Source organism: Podarcis melisellensis (genome assembly GCF_964234715.1).
Source record: "Podarcis melisellensis genome assembly, chromosome: 4".
In the NCBI taxonomy this organism is placed as follows: domain Eukaryota; kingdom Metazoa; phylum Chordata; class Lepidosauria; order Squamata; family Lacertidae; genus Podarcis; species Podarcis melisellensis.
This window is the reverse complement of record NC_138531.1, coordinates 50,949,279-50,965,187: the sequence shown is the minus strand read 5'-3', so window position 1 is coordinate 50,965,187 and position 15,909 is coordinate 50,949,279. Positions and strand designations below refer to the sequence as shown.

The 15,909-nt window shown below is 42.2% G+C and overlaps 2 protein-coding genes across 2 annotated transcripts; one reads left to right on the top strand and one right to left on the bottom strand.

Moving 5' to 3' along the window:
• Nucleotides 1–1,168: 1,168 nt before the first annotated feature.
• HMGN1 (high mobility group nucleosome binding domain 1) lies at nucleotides 1,169–6,875 on the bottom strand. Its single transcript, XM_081908820.1, has 6 exons — nucleotides 6,705–6,875; nucleotides 6,150–6,170; nucleotides 6,019–6,048; nucleotides 5,872–5,922; nucleotides 4,014–4,145; nucleotides 1,169–2,305 (listed from the first exon to the last, which is right to left on the bottom strand). The coding sequence occupies exons 1-6, from the start codon at nucleotides 6,717–6,719 to the stop codon at nucleotides 2,258–2,260; spliced, it is 297 nt and encodes a 98-aa protein (XP_081764946.1). The 5' UTR covers nucleotides 6,720–6,875; the 3' UTR covers nucleotides 1,169–2,257.
• A 488-nt stretch (nucleotides 6,876–7,363) lies between these two features.
• Nucleotides 7,364–15,109, top strand: GET1 (guided entry of tail-anchored proteins factor 1). The gene is made up of 5 exons (XM_081908809.1): nucleotides 7,364–7,680; nucleotides 10,029–10,194; nucleotides 12,997–13,064; nucleotides 14,265–14,379; nucleotides 14,875–15,109. The coding sequence occupies exons 1-5, from the start codon at nucleotides 7,558–7,560 to the stop codon at nucleotides 14,946–14,948; spliced, it is 546 nt and encodes a 181-aa protein (XP_081764935.1). The 5' UTR covers nucleotides 7,364–7,557; the 3' UTR covers nucleotides 14,949–15,109.
• The last annotated feature ends 800 nt before the right edge of the window (nucleotides 15,110–15,909 follow it).

Below are 15,909 nucleotides of genomic sequence, written 5' to 3'. Positions count from 1 at the left end.
TAAAGGCTTGTTCTTCAATGTGTCACTATCTATGATTGTTAAGATGTGTTGGATCTCTTTACAAGTCCCATCCCCCTATCCAACTAGCAAAAAACTATCTCTATGGTGGACAGAAGACTCAGAGTGCTTCTATGTCAGGATATTAATAACAAGCTTGTATTCATCTGTTCTCCTTTCCTACAAGTTTTACAGGGCAAACATTCTCCTTCACATATTTCAATAGCAGCTATGCTTTCTGTGCCACTGATCCTGTCTTACTGAAAAAGGAGTTTTCAGTAGAGTATTAAGTATTCTAAAGTTTGTGCTATTTGTTTAGATTCTGAGAACTTCACATAATGGCAAAACTGTACAGTGCTTACTAAAGCTCTGAGAATCTAGCTCCATCAGGCTTACCACTCCATTAAATGTCACCTGTCAGGCAGCAGCCATTTCATCAGACAGAAGAGATTAGGAAACCAAGAAAACACATCAGCTCAGGGGAGGGACCCATTTTCATTTTTGCTGTTGATATAAGAACTAGTGCCTTAGGTTGCAATCCTAACACCACTTATCTGGGAATAAGTCCCTTTGATTTACTGAATAGGACTTACTTTTAGAAATTCTTAAAATTGTGATGTTTGCTCCCCCCCCCCACTTTTTCATTTCTGTTGATTTACATTCTAAACCTGAGGGTATACACTGTCTTATTATTGATCTCGGTAGTTGTTCCAAGTCTTATATGGACTATAAAGAGAGGAGATATAAATAAAGGGGAATATAGGCAAGTTTCTACCATTGAGAAAGTTCTCAAGTTTGTTGTCATGTGAATTTCACTTCTTAGAAGAGCCTGCTGCTAACAAATTTTCAGCAATGCTGTGCTCATGAGTCAAACAAAGATAAGCAAAGGTTAAGGACCACATTTACTTTTGTGTGCTTGATCAATGGAGTTTCTTCATTACTTTATCTTTCCAACTCTCCTTCCATGCAAAAAAAGGCTAGAAACATTGCGTATAATACCTAAGCTGCCATACAACAGATACTGGGGATGGCTATAAAACCATAGACTACTGAAATTTCATTCACTAAAGTGAAAGTTTATGTTATAGGAATACAACTGCACGTTTGCTTGTTTTTAAAAATCTACATCCCAGTTAATTTTCAGTCAAGCCGAAGAGAAACACTCACAAAATGTTTATGACCAATATTTTATTGGATCTTGTTTGATGAACCACAGACATTAACTATTTGTACTGATTCTTCTTCCAATAATTTGAATGTAAACCAGTCATCTGACAATTATGACTTCTTTGATAGACCATTAATTCAAAGTAGAAAAGTACCAGTGTCTCAAATACTGTCATGTGAAAGTTATGTCTGCTTAACCAGAAATTTTATCTACTCAGTAATTGAACACCACACACACTACACACCCAGATTTCCAACCGTTCACAACACGTTACAAAGCTGTTGAAAAAATAAACTACCACTACCAAAAATAACTCTTGTCACAGATAAAACAAATTTGGGAGATCCAACACCAGGGAACAAGTTGGGTTTTCTGAGGAAGCATTCTACTGATGACAAATCGAGGGGGATACGTGTTAAGTGTAAAGACATTTTCCTACTTGTCACCATGTCAACGTTTTATCTGTGCTATGCTTCTTTTAACAATTACAAAAACCATCCCACAGTATACAGCAGGTGTGAGCAACTTGTTTGCCTCTGGGGACTATACTGGCATATGCTGGGCATATATTTCCATCATATATTCAAATTTATTTGTAAAGGCTAAAAATTTAAGGAAACAAAGCTAAATTTAAAGTAACTGAAGTCCTGCATAAAAATAGCTTTAAAGGGCCACATGTAAATTACAAGTTGCCCACCCTGGCCTCTGGAATGTTAAGGCTGCAATCCTATGCACACTTATTAAAGAATAAGTACCACTGAAACCAGTGGGATTTAGTTCTAAGTAAACATGTATAGGATAGCACTGTAAGTAATCAATATTTTGAAATTTCTCCTTAATCTAACATTCCATTAATTGCTGGTTATATAGAGAGACAACCAGTACATGATTTTTACCTTTTAAAAACAAAGCATTTACACTCAAAACTACGTTAAATGGGATATTGAGGGAGGGATCCCCTCATGCTTAAAAAATGTCTTTTCTAAAACCACTAAAAAACTTGCATTTACAAAATAGTTGATAAAAATATTCCTCTGAATTGTACAAGATGGTGGCAAACAAACCACTGATTAAGAGACTTTGTACAAGATGTTACTCAGATTTTGCTTCTTTTTCTCCTGCTGCATCAGATACTGGGGCCTGAAAAAAGAAAAAAGTTTAATGTGACAATGGTTATATACACGTTTCAAAGTTCAAACCCAAGGACTATTAAAACATTGTTTTAAAAGCTATTTGGTATTCTAAACATGAAAGCTAGGATCAACATAATTTTTGTATGCTATTACAGAGCCAAAATATTGTTTTCAACCAGTTTGAGAGTGACTGGCCACAAAGGATTAATATATACAATCCACAAGTAGAAAAACATTGCTTTTAATGGTCTATCTACAGTAAAATATTGAACACATAGCCCCACATTGATGAACCTCATATTCCATCATGGTATTTCAGTTTACAGCCATAGTTTGAGTTATCTTATTCTGTTTCTGTGGATTTTCAGGAATGCTCAGTACTGCTTTCCATACTAATTTCACTAAAAATCCATCAAGCTTTCTTATGATATAGTCACATCAAAGATACTCATTCTGCACTCATATCCTGCTAAAAGACTATTTTGTGGTTAACAAAGAATACATTTACTCATAAAATTACTGGACAATACAAATTCCGTGCAGAACTTTGTAATGCATGATGAACTTTCCAAATACTCAAGCTTATACTTAAAATGTTAGGTTAATGCTTGTCCTTAGGCTTCATTTCAATTGGCACAGAGTAACTTTAAATTCAAGGACTTGAAATAGTTGTGTGTTTCATAACAATGATGTTTCTGACTAGTTTAGAAATAAAACATCTTGTTAAGTATATGCTTACTTTTGAAATGATATAAAAATTCAATGTAGAATAGAAACTCATTATATCACTCGCCATATGTTTGGTGAACTGATTGATCTACTTGGCCCGATCATCCAGGATGGCAAGAGCCCGGACTGGGAATATTAGTAGTAAAAAAATGCCAGATCCACTAGTGTGACTACTGAAAGATGCTAGTGGAAGATGAAAGAATTTACTAAAATGCATAGCAACCCAGAGTAAGAAAATCCCTGCTGAATCAGGCTAAAGACTTATCTAGACCAGCAGCCTATTCTCATAGTAGCAAACCAAATGCCTATCAGAAGCCCGCAAGCGGAACCAGAGTGCAACAGCACTTTGCCCACTTGCAATTTCCAGAAACAGGTATACAGAGGCATGAAACCCAATGCCAACTCGTCCTCCACTTCTTCCTACCTCATTAGCCTCCTTTACCAATATACCGTATTTTTTGCACCATAACACTCACTTTTTTCCTCCTAGAAAGTAAGGGGAAATGTCTGTGCGTGTTATGGAGCGAATGCCTGCGGGTGGTGGTGGGGATCTGCTGCAGTCGTGAGCAGAAGATCCATGGTTCCCCTTCCTTCCCTCCTCTGTGATTACAAAGCATGGATCCACATGGATCCTCAGGATTTTTGCATTGGGCTACTCCAAACTCACTGTCAGATCACATGTCTGTGGCCACAGCATGAACCACAAAAATCATATATCCACTATTTCGTTTAGAATATATTTTTTCTTGTTTTCCTCCTCTAAAAACTACGTGCGTGTTATGGTCTGGTGCGTGTTATAGAGCGAAAAATACGGTAAATATTTTCTCTGGGATAGTGGAAAGGGATATTAAATTTGTTTTAAGTGTCCTCATGCAACATCCATACAAGGCAATGCTGGGACGTTCTCTCTGCCAGTTAAGTCAAAACAGCCATTTTGAATTTAAACCAGAAAACTATAGAATACAGAACAAAGCCATAAAATTTACCTCATCACTTTTTGCTTCTCCATTTTCCGCAGGCAAGTTATCCTTTACTTCCTCATTGTTAATCTCTTCAGCCTGTTTACCTTTTGGTCCCTTTTTCCCTTTTGCTGGGGCTTTCTTTTCCTCAGGCTTATCCTGCAATGAAATAAGACAATCAGCATTTAGTCTTTTAAAATAATGCATTCATCAGAATGTGAAGATTGTGGTCTTAATCAGTGCTTTTCTTCCAGGACAAAAAAGGTGCCAGTACTGTGCACCCTTGAGCAGTCCCAGAAAAAGCACTGGTCTTAAACATATTAAAACATGTTTGGAAAGATCTAAGGTGCCAGGACTGCTATGCTGGCTCACATATTTGCACCTAGCCCCAAAGAGTGCTCTTTTAGTGCCATGTTGTCTTAGCACATTACCAGGACTCACTGCATATATTTCTATGCATGGTGCAAAGCATCATTCATTGGAAAAAATGAAGCTGTTAGCATGGTGAGAGCATATCAGGCTGTTCTTAGTTATTCCAAGGTTTGTACTACAATCAGTCTATATCAGTGGTGGGAAAACTTGGCCCGCCAGCTGTTTTGGGACTACAATTCTCACCATCTCTGACCACTGGTCCTGTTAGCTAGGGATGATGGGAGTTTTAGTCCAAAAACAGCTGGAGGGCCAAGTTTGGCCATCACTGGTCTATATGGAATACTAAAATAAGTCTTGCCCAGCATTGGATACCACCCTCCATTTTCCTCTGTAAACTGATATTAGATATTTTGGATAAGGATTCTCCCCCCCCCAAAAAAAATATTTTATTTTCTTAAACCATAGATTTATTATTTATTTGTTCAAATAAACCAGCAACTGAGTTCATAACACAGTTTGTTTAGACCCAAATAGAATTAATCTGATGTTCTTCCCCTTTTCAGTGAAGCTGAAGCAAAATGGTTGCTTCAGGTGATGCATGGACTGGTTAGAGAGGAATGGTGGGAGGAAACAGCTGGGAAACCACCAAGAGAAGTAGCCTCAGAGCCTACAGTGAAAAGTGAGCACTTTGGTATATGAAACATTTTTAACATACAATATACTAGCAATGTTTATAACAACTCTGTACAATATTATCCCCATGCTACCAAGGTGAGGGAAAGAATGAGAATCTACTGTATTGGTTTGGCCAAGCCCAGCTAGTGAGTTCGTGACCAAGGCACAATTCATCAGAAAACTCTTCACCACTATCCTACACTAGGTAGCTATCACATAAATTTACGTTACTATGTTTTTGTTTTGCTTTGTTATTAAGAAATTGTTTTTGTACTGCTTGCTTTAAATGCATCCGTTTCTCTGTTGTAAGACACTTTGAGCATGATTCAGTTTGTGGAAAAACGGTGTACAAATACAACAAATGAAAATCCCTTTGAAGCTGTGACTTGAATTTAGTACAGCTTAAATTTGGCACCTTTTCCTCCTATGCTACTTTTGGCAGACATCAGGTAAGTTCAGGAGCTCCTAATCATTCCTGAATGGATCCAAACCCCCAAAAGTAGCATGGCAGGAAAACATGCCAAATTCAAGCCGCAGCTGCATATGGACAATCGGGAGCCCCAGCTTTTATCTTTCCAGTACCGAACCTTGAATTGTATCAGGGGACAGATGGGCATGAATTTTGCTATGCCAGCTTCCACCCTTGGTCTCACCATTAGTGGAATGTGGCCCATAGAGTGACCACACTTCAATCGTGACTTGAGTCCCAAAGTAGTTTCCTGCTTCGACTGCCGAGATGTAGTAACATTGCTCCATTTTACAATGAAATAATATCTTCAGCCAGCTTCCAAAAAGGATTTCAGACACCTTCTTTGTCTCCCTCCCCCAAACCTCTTACCTTTGAAGCTGGCTTTTTTGGTTTGGTTTCAATTTTGGCAGTGACAGGCTTCTGAAAGAGAAACACCACACAATTATTACGTTTTGATTCTAATATTCACAATAAACATAATGGGTAAATAAGAAGTAAATGCAATTCTATACTTACAGCAGACAGGCGTGCAGATCGCCTTTTTGGCTACAGCAAACCAAAGCAAAAGAAAACAGTATTAATGGTCTGCTTAATACTAACAATCCTCCTGGATCCTTTAAAATACCATACAAATGTTTCCTACTTACCTCTTCTTCAGCGGCGTTCACCTGCAATGGAACATAAAGTATTAGAAAGGAACGGGGGCGGTAGAGCGAAACATCGCATGCGCATTAACGCCTGCTTTACACCGTCCAGGGGCCCTGACGTCACCGCGCACACGCCCCCCCTTCCCGCCGCTGTGTCGAGAATTCGAACCTGAGGCCGTATCCTTAACCAACGTCCGCGTAAAAGTTCTAGACGTTCCAGAACCTGCGCGACGGTCGTTCCTCGGCTGCCCGAACTGAACGGGCACGCGAGACGTTACAGGCCGCAGTTCGGCGAACCTCGCGGCCATTTACAACCGTCACGCCCCCTCCCCCCTCTAGAATAGGAGCGCGAAAACTGGGCCCTCACGACGAAGTCGTCGCAGAAAAAAAGAAACCCCCTCCCCCCAGTATGAAAGGACGGCCCGCTCGCCTATATTTTTATATCTAAATATATTACATTTACAAGGGGAAGGAGAAGGGTAAAGGAGCTCGGGGAGGGAGAAGGGAGTACGCGCTCTCGGCGCACATTAAAGTGTGCGCGCGCCCGTCGCCAACCTTTCTCTTCGGCATGGCGGAGTAAGCGGCGATGCCGAACGACGGCGCTCGGCTTTCCCTTGTGCTTTTATTTGTTCCCTATCGTCGGGCGGCGGGAGCGGTGGCGGCGGCGGCTGGCACTTCTTACTCCAGCCCCACTGGGAAGTCCGACTCTCACTCCTGCGCACAGACCAAGAGTGTGCCCGCCCGCCCGTCTGACCCCCCTTCTCCTCCCGCGACCATCCCAGCAGCGCCAGCGGCACCGCAACAGGATCCAGCCGGATGGGGAGGGAGGGGGGAGACGCGCGCGCACGCACGCTCGCTCTCCTCGGCGCCGCCCCCCTCCCCGCTCCGAGGCGCGCGCGTCCCTATTGGACGAGCCCACTTCGCGCGCCCTCTTTTTAAATCACAACAGTCCGTCCCACCCATAAGGAGAGGCCCGTCGACTTCAATGCGTTCCTAAGTCGAAGAGGCGGAGGCGGGCTGTTCCCCTCCACCTGGGCCGGTTTGATAGGCTGTCTCGGCAAGAGGGTGACAGTAACTGTGACATGTGCGCGCGTGCGCACACATAACAGGAGCGCGTGAGCTCAGCGACCGCGGTTGTTATTACGAAAAAAAAAAAAAAACCAGCGAGGCACAAACCACGGGGCGGGGGTGGGGGAGGTGAAGAGGGAGGATGTGCGCTTGCGCAGTTTGAGAAGCGGCCGCGAGCCCGAGCCTTTTCTGTAGTGTTCCTTCTCCCCCTCCCCCACCCCGTTATTCTTCTCTGGCGGAGGCGGGAGACTGGCAGCCGCTTTTCTCCGTCTTCCTCGCGTGTCTCTACTCCTTCCCCTTCCCTCTGCCCGCCCCCCCCCCGTCCAGTCCGGCCTGAGACATGGACGAGGAGGTTCTAGTGGAGACGGGAGACGTGACGGGTGACGGCGCCTGGTTCCTCGTGTTGAGCTCCGTGTTCTTGTGTAACCTCCTCAAAATCCTCCTGCCCTCTTGCTCCTCCATTGTAAGTGACGTCAGCCCGCCGGGTTCCCATAGCGACGGCGCCCCGATCCGCCTCCCTCGCTCTGCCTGGGCGGGGAGGGCAGCCGCCTTCCAGCTGGGGCCCGAGTTCAGGGGAGGGCAGAAGGGGCGGCCGGGGCGGGTCGAGCGGAGCGGAGCGTCTCCCAGTCCAGCCGCCGAGATCGCTAGTGAAGGCCCCATCTTTGCTCGGGAGTCTCCCTGTGGGCCTAGTGCACACTGAGCTTTACTCTGAGTAGACCCATTGAAATTAGTGAACATGTCTTAAGTTAGGCCAATTAATTTCTATAGGTTATTTTGAGGAAACGTCAATGCCACCCTAAGTCATTTTCGTTCTCGCAAGTACGGAAGCAGCGAGGTCACTCTGGATTAGCAGGCCGGCTATCCAGGTGATGGATGCGGCCGTTCTGTTGTTTTATTTGAAAAATCTGTCGAAGCCATTTACATTGATTGCACGTGGAGGCATTCAGGGCAGAGAGTGTATAGAATAAAACGGCCTTATGGATGGAAGCTGTATTTGAAGCCACCTTGCTTGATTCCTAGTCTGGGGAAAAGGTGGGATATAAATAAATATAATAACAACAACAGAACATTCTTTGGCTGTGAGGTTCAGGTTTGGAGTCAGCGGAAAAAGTATGCAGCAGGCATGTCTTTCAAATAGAAATCTTTTACCACCTTCCTAGCTGAAGCAAAATAAAAAAAAATCCTTCCAGTAGCACCTTAGAGACCAACTAAGTTTGTTATTGGTATGAGCTTTCGTGTGCATGCACACTTCCTAGCTATTTGGTGAATTTTGCTTTTCTCCAAATTGTGGAGCCAGCAGAGCCACTAGGCAGGGTGAAGCCACTGCCTCAAGCAAATTGAGGCAAGATTTGGGATAGCTGTTTGTAGTTTGATAGCTTATAGTTCAGAGCATAACACGGAGTTGGCAATAAATCAGCTGTCACCCGTTTTCCTTATTGTCGGTCAGACTTGAGGAGAGTGGCAGCGTGGGGAGTAAACCCTCCGGACATTAAGATAACAAGGTAACAGAAGGGCTTTTTTTTTTAAAAAAAGCAACAAGCTAAAAGAACTATTAAAACTATTTAAAAACTCTGGAGGAGTTAAAAAATATTATAAAAGGGGTTTCAAAGGTTGGCTCGGTGTCGAGCCTATTTAAAAAGCAAATTTAAGAACTTGCCTCAGATAACCTCCAGAACTCTGCAGCTCGTTCGGCGGCCATCTTTTCTCCCAGAACCAAGCAACTGACCCCCCCCCCCCAGTGCCCTGCTTCTTCCACCGTTGGTGGAGAAGCACCACCAATTTTGGGCAAGATTTCATCCATTTGGGGTGAATCTCACCCAGAATTTATGTAATCTTGCCTGAAATAGGCGCCTTGCAGCAGCAGAGCAGGCAGTGTCTGTGGCCGCAGCAGGTATGGTAGCAGCAGGGCGGCACTTCCCATTTGGCCTCAAGCAGTGAAACAGGACACACTGCCCCTGCCAAATTGCAACACAATTCTCAGCAGTTTAAATGTATGCATGCTTTGAGAGAAAATTCCCATCATTTAAAACATAGTATTAAAACACTTATTTTAAAGAGGATTTAAAAGAGGATCAATGTAAAAAATGGAACAGAATTATGAGTGGAAACAATCAAAAGTGGCAGACCAGAAATAGATGCACCCATCCCTTGGTAGGGGTGTGTGTGTGTGTGTGTTTTAAAAGGTAGCTTCATTCATCTTTAGGTTCAGAGTTTGAGAACACAGCCTTTAGTTTTTGTGCATTTGGACACTCTGGTCCAAGCATGATATATTGAAGAGTTGGGAAGGAGGTAGACTGCTAGCAAAGGTCTTTCTAGGAAATTATTCATTGTTTTTCATTCAAAATTCAAAGAAACTTACAAATAGGGACATACCTAGTAGTTGGTTAGGTTGGCCCCCATCAAGGGCACAAACCCTGCAGGAAGGGCACACAAAATCACCCCTCTTCTTTCTGCCTTACACTGGCTAGGAGTCCGTTTGCCCGCACACTGTGTTCACTGGCGGAGCATGAACGAAAACCTTTTTGAGTTTCTGTTCCATGAGGGCAGGGTGGGGGGAATGGGGTGCCAATGTAACTCCTAGTCAAGGGTGCAAGGGAGTCTAGGATGCCTCTGCTTACAAAACATTACACTTAAATAACCTGGGGCACGCTTCAAAGTGTACTTGGATCAAGCTATTGCAGAGAGGGACTAAAAGACTGCTTAGAGAGAAGTAAGCAGTAACCATGTTTTAGAACAAATAAATTCATTTCCTTTTAAAAAAAGAGGAAAGTGATGAATCAACAGGTGTTTGGACATCTTTCTCTTTGTCAGATATCCAGATTGCTACAAAAGGATGCTGAGCAGGAATCACAAATGAGATCTGAAATTCAGAACATGAAGCAAGAACTTTCTACCATTAGTATGATGGATGAATTTGCTAGATATGCCCGACTGGAAAGGAAGATTAACAAAATGACTGATAAACTTAAGACTCATGGTAAATACTTGCTACTTATATTTGCATCATTAGCCTACCTTTCAGTTCTGTTTAAATTTTTTAGATTGTTTGTACTGTTCTCAGTATTTTTTTAAAAAATGTTTTTTAAAAAACATGCATAATATAAAACATGACTATATTAAATACCTCCTTCATGGATCACTGCCTTGTCATGGCAAAGGGGCTCGAATAACTCAGAGAAGCTATGAGCCGTGCCATGCAGGGCCACCCAAGACGGACAGGTCATAGTGGAGAGTTTTGACTAAACGTGATCCACCTGGAGCAGGAACCGGTAAGCCACTCCAGTATCCCTGCCAATAAAACTTCATGGACAAAAACAACAGGCATATAAAATGAGCTCCTCAGGTCAGAAGGTGTCCAACATGCTACTGAGGAAGAGTGGAGGACAAGTATAAGTAGATTCAGAGCTGATGAAGCGGCTGGGCCAAAGCCAAAAGGTCGCTCAGTTATGGATGTGCCTGGAAGTAAAATGAAAGTCCAATGCTGTAAAGAAAAATATTGCATGGGAACCTGAAATGTAAGATTCATGTACAAAGGTAAGCTAGTGGTCAAAAATGAGATGGCAAGAATAAATATTGACATCCTAGGCATCAGTGAACTAAAATGGACAGGAATGGGCGAATTCAGTTTGGATGATCATATCTAGTACTGTGGGCAAGACTCCCATAGAAGAAATGGAGTGGCCCTCATAGTCAACAAAAGAGTGTCAAAAGCTGTACTGGGGTGCAGTCTCAAAAATGATAGAATGATCTTGATACGAATCCAAGGCAGACCTTTTAACATCACAGTAATCCCAAGTTTATGCACCAGCTACCGGTGCTGAAGAAACTGAAATTGACCATTTCTATGAAGACTTACAACACCTTCTAGAAATGACACCAAAGAAGGATGTTCTTCTCATTATAGGGGATTGGAATGCTAAAGTAGGGAGTCAGATAAAAGGAACAACTGGCAAGTTTGGCCTTGGGAGTTCAAAATGAAGCAGGGCAAAGGCTAACAGAATTCTGTCAAGATAAAAAGCTGGTCATCACAAACTGTGTCAACCACAGCAAAATATGGCAAGTTCTTAAATAAATGGGAGTTCCTGATCACCTCATCTGTCTCCTGAGAAATCTCAATATGGGACAAGAAGCTACAGTTAGAACTGGATATGGAACAAATGATTGGTTCAAAATTGGGAAAGGAGTACGACAAGGCTGTATATTGTTTCCCTGCTTATTTAACTTATGTGCAGAACTCATCATGCGAAAGGCTGGACTGGATGAATCCCAAACCAGAATTAAGATTGCCGGAAGAAATATCAACAACCTCAGATATGCAGATGACACAACTTTGATGGCAGAAAGTGAGGAGGAATTAAAGAACCTCTTAATGAGGGTGAAAGATGAGAGCGCAAAATATGGTCTGAAGCTCAACATGAAACCCCCCCTCCTAAGATCATAGCCACTGGTTCTATCACCTGGCAAATAGAAGGGGAATAAATGAAGGCAGTGAGAGATTTTACTGTATTTTTTGCTCTATAGGACTCACTGGACCATAGGAAGGGGAGAACAGGAAAAAAATTTTTTCTTGTTCTCCCCCTCTAAAACAAGGTGCGTTCAAGGTGCATTCACCCAAAGCCTCTGGAGCGCAGCGGGAGTTCCCGCTGCGCTCTGGAGGCTTCAGGCGGTTACCTTGGAAGTCTGGAGAGCGAGAGGGGTCGGTGCGCACTAACCCCTCTCGCTCTCCAGGCTTCAGTGAAGGCAACCTGAAGCCTCTGGAGCGCGGCAGGAGTTCCCTCTGGGCTCCGGAGGCTTCAGGTTCCTTTTGACCTGCTCTTTGGGGCTGGCGGTGGGGGGAAGCGTGCGTCCTATAGGGCGGAAAATACGGTACTTTTTGGGCTCCATAATCACTGCAGATGGTGACAGCAGTCACAAAATTAAAAGGCGCCTGCTTCTTGGGAGAAAAGTGGTGACAAACCTAGACAGCATCTTAAAAAGCAGAGACATCACCTTGCCAACAAAGGTCCGTATAGTTAAAGCTATGGTTTTCCTAGTAGTGATGTATGGAAGTGAAAGCTGGATCAAAAAGAAGGCTGATCGCCACAGAATTGATGCTTTTGAATTATGGTGCTGGAGGAGACTCTTTGAGAGTCCCATGGACTACAAGAAGATCAAACCTATCCATTCTGAAGGAAATCAGCCCTGAGTGCTCACTGGAAGGACAGATCCTGAAGCTGAGGCTCCAATACTTTGGCCACCTCATGAGAAGAGACGACTCCCTGGAAAAGACCCTGATGTTGGGGAAGATTGAGGGCACAAGGAGAAGGGGACGACAGAGGACGAGATGGTGGGACAGTGTTCTCAAAGCTACCAACGTGAGTTTGACCAAACTGCGGGAGGCAGTGGAAGACAGGAGTGTCTGGCATACTCTGGTCCATGGGGTCACGAAGAGTTGGACACAACTAAACGACTAAACAACAACAACATATTACCGTAAATAGAGCAAGCTTAGGCATCCGCTGATACGTCAGTTTCAAGGCAATGATAGTGTTGTGTTATTAATATTTCTATATCCGTGTTTTGTGAACTACATATGTTTTTGAAAAAAAGCAAGGAAACAGGTGCCGGAGACTAGTTTTTATTTTTCGTTTCTAGTTATAGACCCATAGCCTCTAGAATTTGAATTTTAAAGAAGCAATCATCCTTAAAATGGAAACAAAAGTTATTTTTATCAGTTTAAAGTAAAATCATGTCTCCTATTAATGTAAATAATGCAAATCATACTTGTTTCTTTTAACAGTGAAAACACGAACAGCTCAACTAGCCAAAATAAAGTGGGTAATAAATATTGTATTCTACATTTTGCAGGTAAGTAAAATTGGTTTATATATGGAAGCCTTTCAAAGCTAAACATGTGAATGGGCCTTTTTTGCAGTGGCTCTCTCTTTGTGGAATGCTTTGTGGAATGCTCTCCCTATTACGTATCTTTAGGCGCCAGTTAAAAACGTTTCTCTTCAACCAAGAGTTAAGCTGATTAACTTTGCATGACTTTTAAAATGTGTTTATGGGAGGGGGGTTATCGGTCTGTTTTGGTTTGATTTTGTATTTGCATTTTATACTTTTCTGTTGTGGATTGCCCTGGGATCTTCAGATGACGGGTGGTATACAAATTTAATAAATACTAAAAATTGATTAAGATTCCTTAGCCATGTGCCATAATATCCAATGTTTATATTCGGAAACAAATTCCCTGCACATATCAAATCAGGTATTGTTTCGCATGAAGAAGCATTCAGTTATGTGATACGCATGCACACACACACACTCTGGTGTGTATTGTTTTATATGAAGGTGCATTCAGTTATGTGATACACTCATACGCCAGAGATGTATAGTCCAAGCACAGATTTACCATCCGAGTGAAAATTAGGCCATAGGCTTTCCTTTGCTCTGACTTTTCATCTGGCAACCAATCACGTGATAGATGTGTCCAGTGCCATGCACTCTGAATAGTCCAGCATAGAAAATGCAGACTTCCCAGCTGTTACAGTGCAAGCCAAGAACTGATGACTAATCAAGAAGAGGCTATGTTTGTCATATGGGGCGAGGGCCAGGGTTCTCATTTTGTGTGGCATTGACTTTGAGGTCACAGTACACTCATACCTTGGATCTCGAACGAAATCTGTTCCAGAAGTCCATTCAACTTCCAAAAATGTTCGAAAACCAAGACACAGCTTCCAATTGGCTGCAGGAGCTGCCTGCACTCAGTCAGAAGCTGCGGAAGCCACGTCGGACATTCAGCTTCCAAAAAACGTTCACAAACCAGAACACTCACTTCTAGGTTTGCGGCGTTAGGAAGCCAAAACGTTCGAGTCACAAGGTGTTCCAGAACCAAGGTACGACTGTAGTTGTATTGATTTTTTAAACAGTGGGTTATTTTTAAGGATAACATGGGCATCTAGCACTTGCTAGGCTTCAGAAATGCTGATTGTGCAGCTAGATGTAAACAAGAACTCTTTTATTTTGAGGTTTTCATGCATAATCATGTAACGATTGTTTTAATTCCAGGCTGCCTTAATGATCTCACTAATCTGGAAGTATTACTCTGAACCAGTTACTGTGCTTCCAAGCAAATGGCTAGCTCCACTAGAACGTTTAGTAGCTTTTCCAACAGGAGTGGCAGGTAAGCCTATATTATTTTAATGCTTCTCAAGCTTTTCCAGGAATTTCATATATCTTTCCTATCTTAATATTATACATGAGTTGATTTTGAATGCGTTGCCACACCTCTGCCTTCCCAGATTCCTGAGTAGTTGCAGAAGCTAATAATGCTTGGCTCATGTTGAAATGAATAAGAGATGCAGTGAGAGCACTGTTTGTTGTGTAACTCCATAATTTACATTGGAGAAGGAAGAACTTAGTGCATTATGCCCATAGTCACACACCTAACCACATCTTTCATTTGCATAGAGATTCCACATTACACATACTAGTGGTACTGGGCTTTATATAATTCTTCTGAATCAATAGTTATCTCATAGATATATCCTTATGCAAGTGTTTTCTGCAACTCCTGGTGTTGTTACTGAATCTGATTTCTTGTCCCTACATGTTTAAATATGTAGGTTTTAGTTACTGAGAATACTAGTGTCTTACAGCATGTATTTCTTATTTTTAGGTGGTGTTGGCATTACTTGTTGGTTGGTGGTTTGTAACAAAGTTGTGGCCATTATGCTTCACCCTTTCAGCTGAGAAGGATTCCTAGTTTCAGCAGACTTCTCAGTTTCTTGTGAAATAAAGCATCCACACATTGTACCATCTGGAATGTACATGCCTATGAAAAGCAGGCAGGGTTTGGGACTGAGTAATAAAGCATCAATAAATCTTAATACAACATTCTGTTAAAATTTTAATGTATTGTATTGTGTGAAGTTTCTTTTCAGTTTGTAACCTGAAGTGCTGGGCATAAGTTCTATTTAAATTGTAGTTGATCAATCCTAACCATGGCTACTCAGAGTGAGTCCCATTGAATTCAGTGGGTCTTAATTCTAGGTAAGTGAGGTTAGGATTGCAGCCTATGTGCATGTAATGGTTTTAAAGCCATGTAGACATTTTAAAAGTGAAAGGAAAATAGTTTTTTTAAAATAATGTGGTTCCTTTAACTTTGTCCACATTTGTTTCTCTATTGTAATTTCAGTGTTGTCAAATATGTTATGATTGACTGTTCACTACCACAGTACAGACATAATATACCATAGTTCACTAAACTAGGAACAAGTGTCAAGTCCACATTCTACCGACTTAGCAATTCAATCCTGGGAACTACAGGATTGAAGCTTCAGCACTTCAATCATGGGAACTACAGTTCCCCATTACATCAGGCTAAGATCTAAAATGAGGATCAGTTTATGGTTTCAGATTCCGGTTAGTAAATTATTATGAAATCACAGGTCCCCTAAAGGCATGGTATGATGAGAGGGGAAGCACACAGGTCCAACATTTTTTATGGCCAGGAACTTTCCAGCTAATCTAGCCCATATTCTGTTTTTGACTGTATCTGCCTGATATCAATTCCTTCCTTCTCTGGTTCTTTTTAAAGAAGATTTTTATTAGTATCAAAATATTACTGGAAGGGTCTTTGCCTTATGCAACAGTGGCTCTTTCTCCCCCTCTTGGCCACATGCTGTGTTTTTGCTTAGAGAATTCAGCATGA

Excerpts from the sequence above, each read along its gene's own strand:
- GET1 (XM_081908809.1), top strand. The coding sequence starts at position 7,558 with ATGGACGAGGAGGTTCTAGTGGAGACGGGAGACGTGACGGGTGACGGC. Across the intron at positions 10,195-12,996 it reads TGATAAACTTAAGACTCATG|TGAAAACACGAACAGCTCAA; the intron begins GTAAATACTTGC and ends TTCTTTTAACAG. Across the intron at positions 14,380-14,874 it reads TTTTCCAACAGGAGTGGCAG|GTGGTGTTGGCATTACTTGT; the intron begins GTAAGCCTATAT and ends TCTTATTTTTAG.
- HMGN1 (XM_081908820.1), bottom strand. Across the intron at positions 6,049-6,149 it reads TGAACGCCGCTGAAGAAGAG|CCAAAAAGGCGATCTGCACG; the intron begins GTAAGTAGGAAA and ends GGTTTGCTGTAG. Across the intron at positions 4,146-5,871 it reads CAAAAAAGCCAGCTTCAAAG|GATAAGCCTGAGGAAAAGAA; the intron begins GTAAGAGGTTTG and ends ATTTCATTGCAG.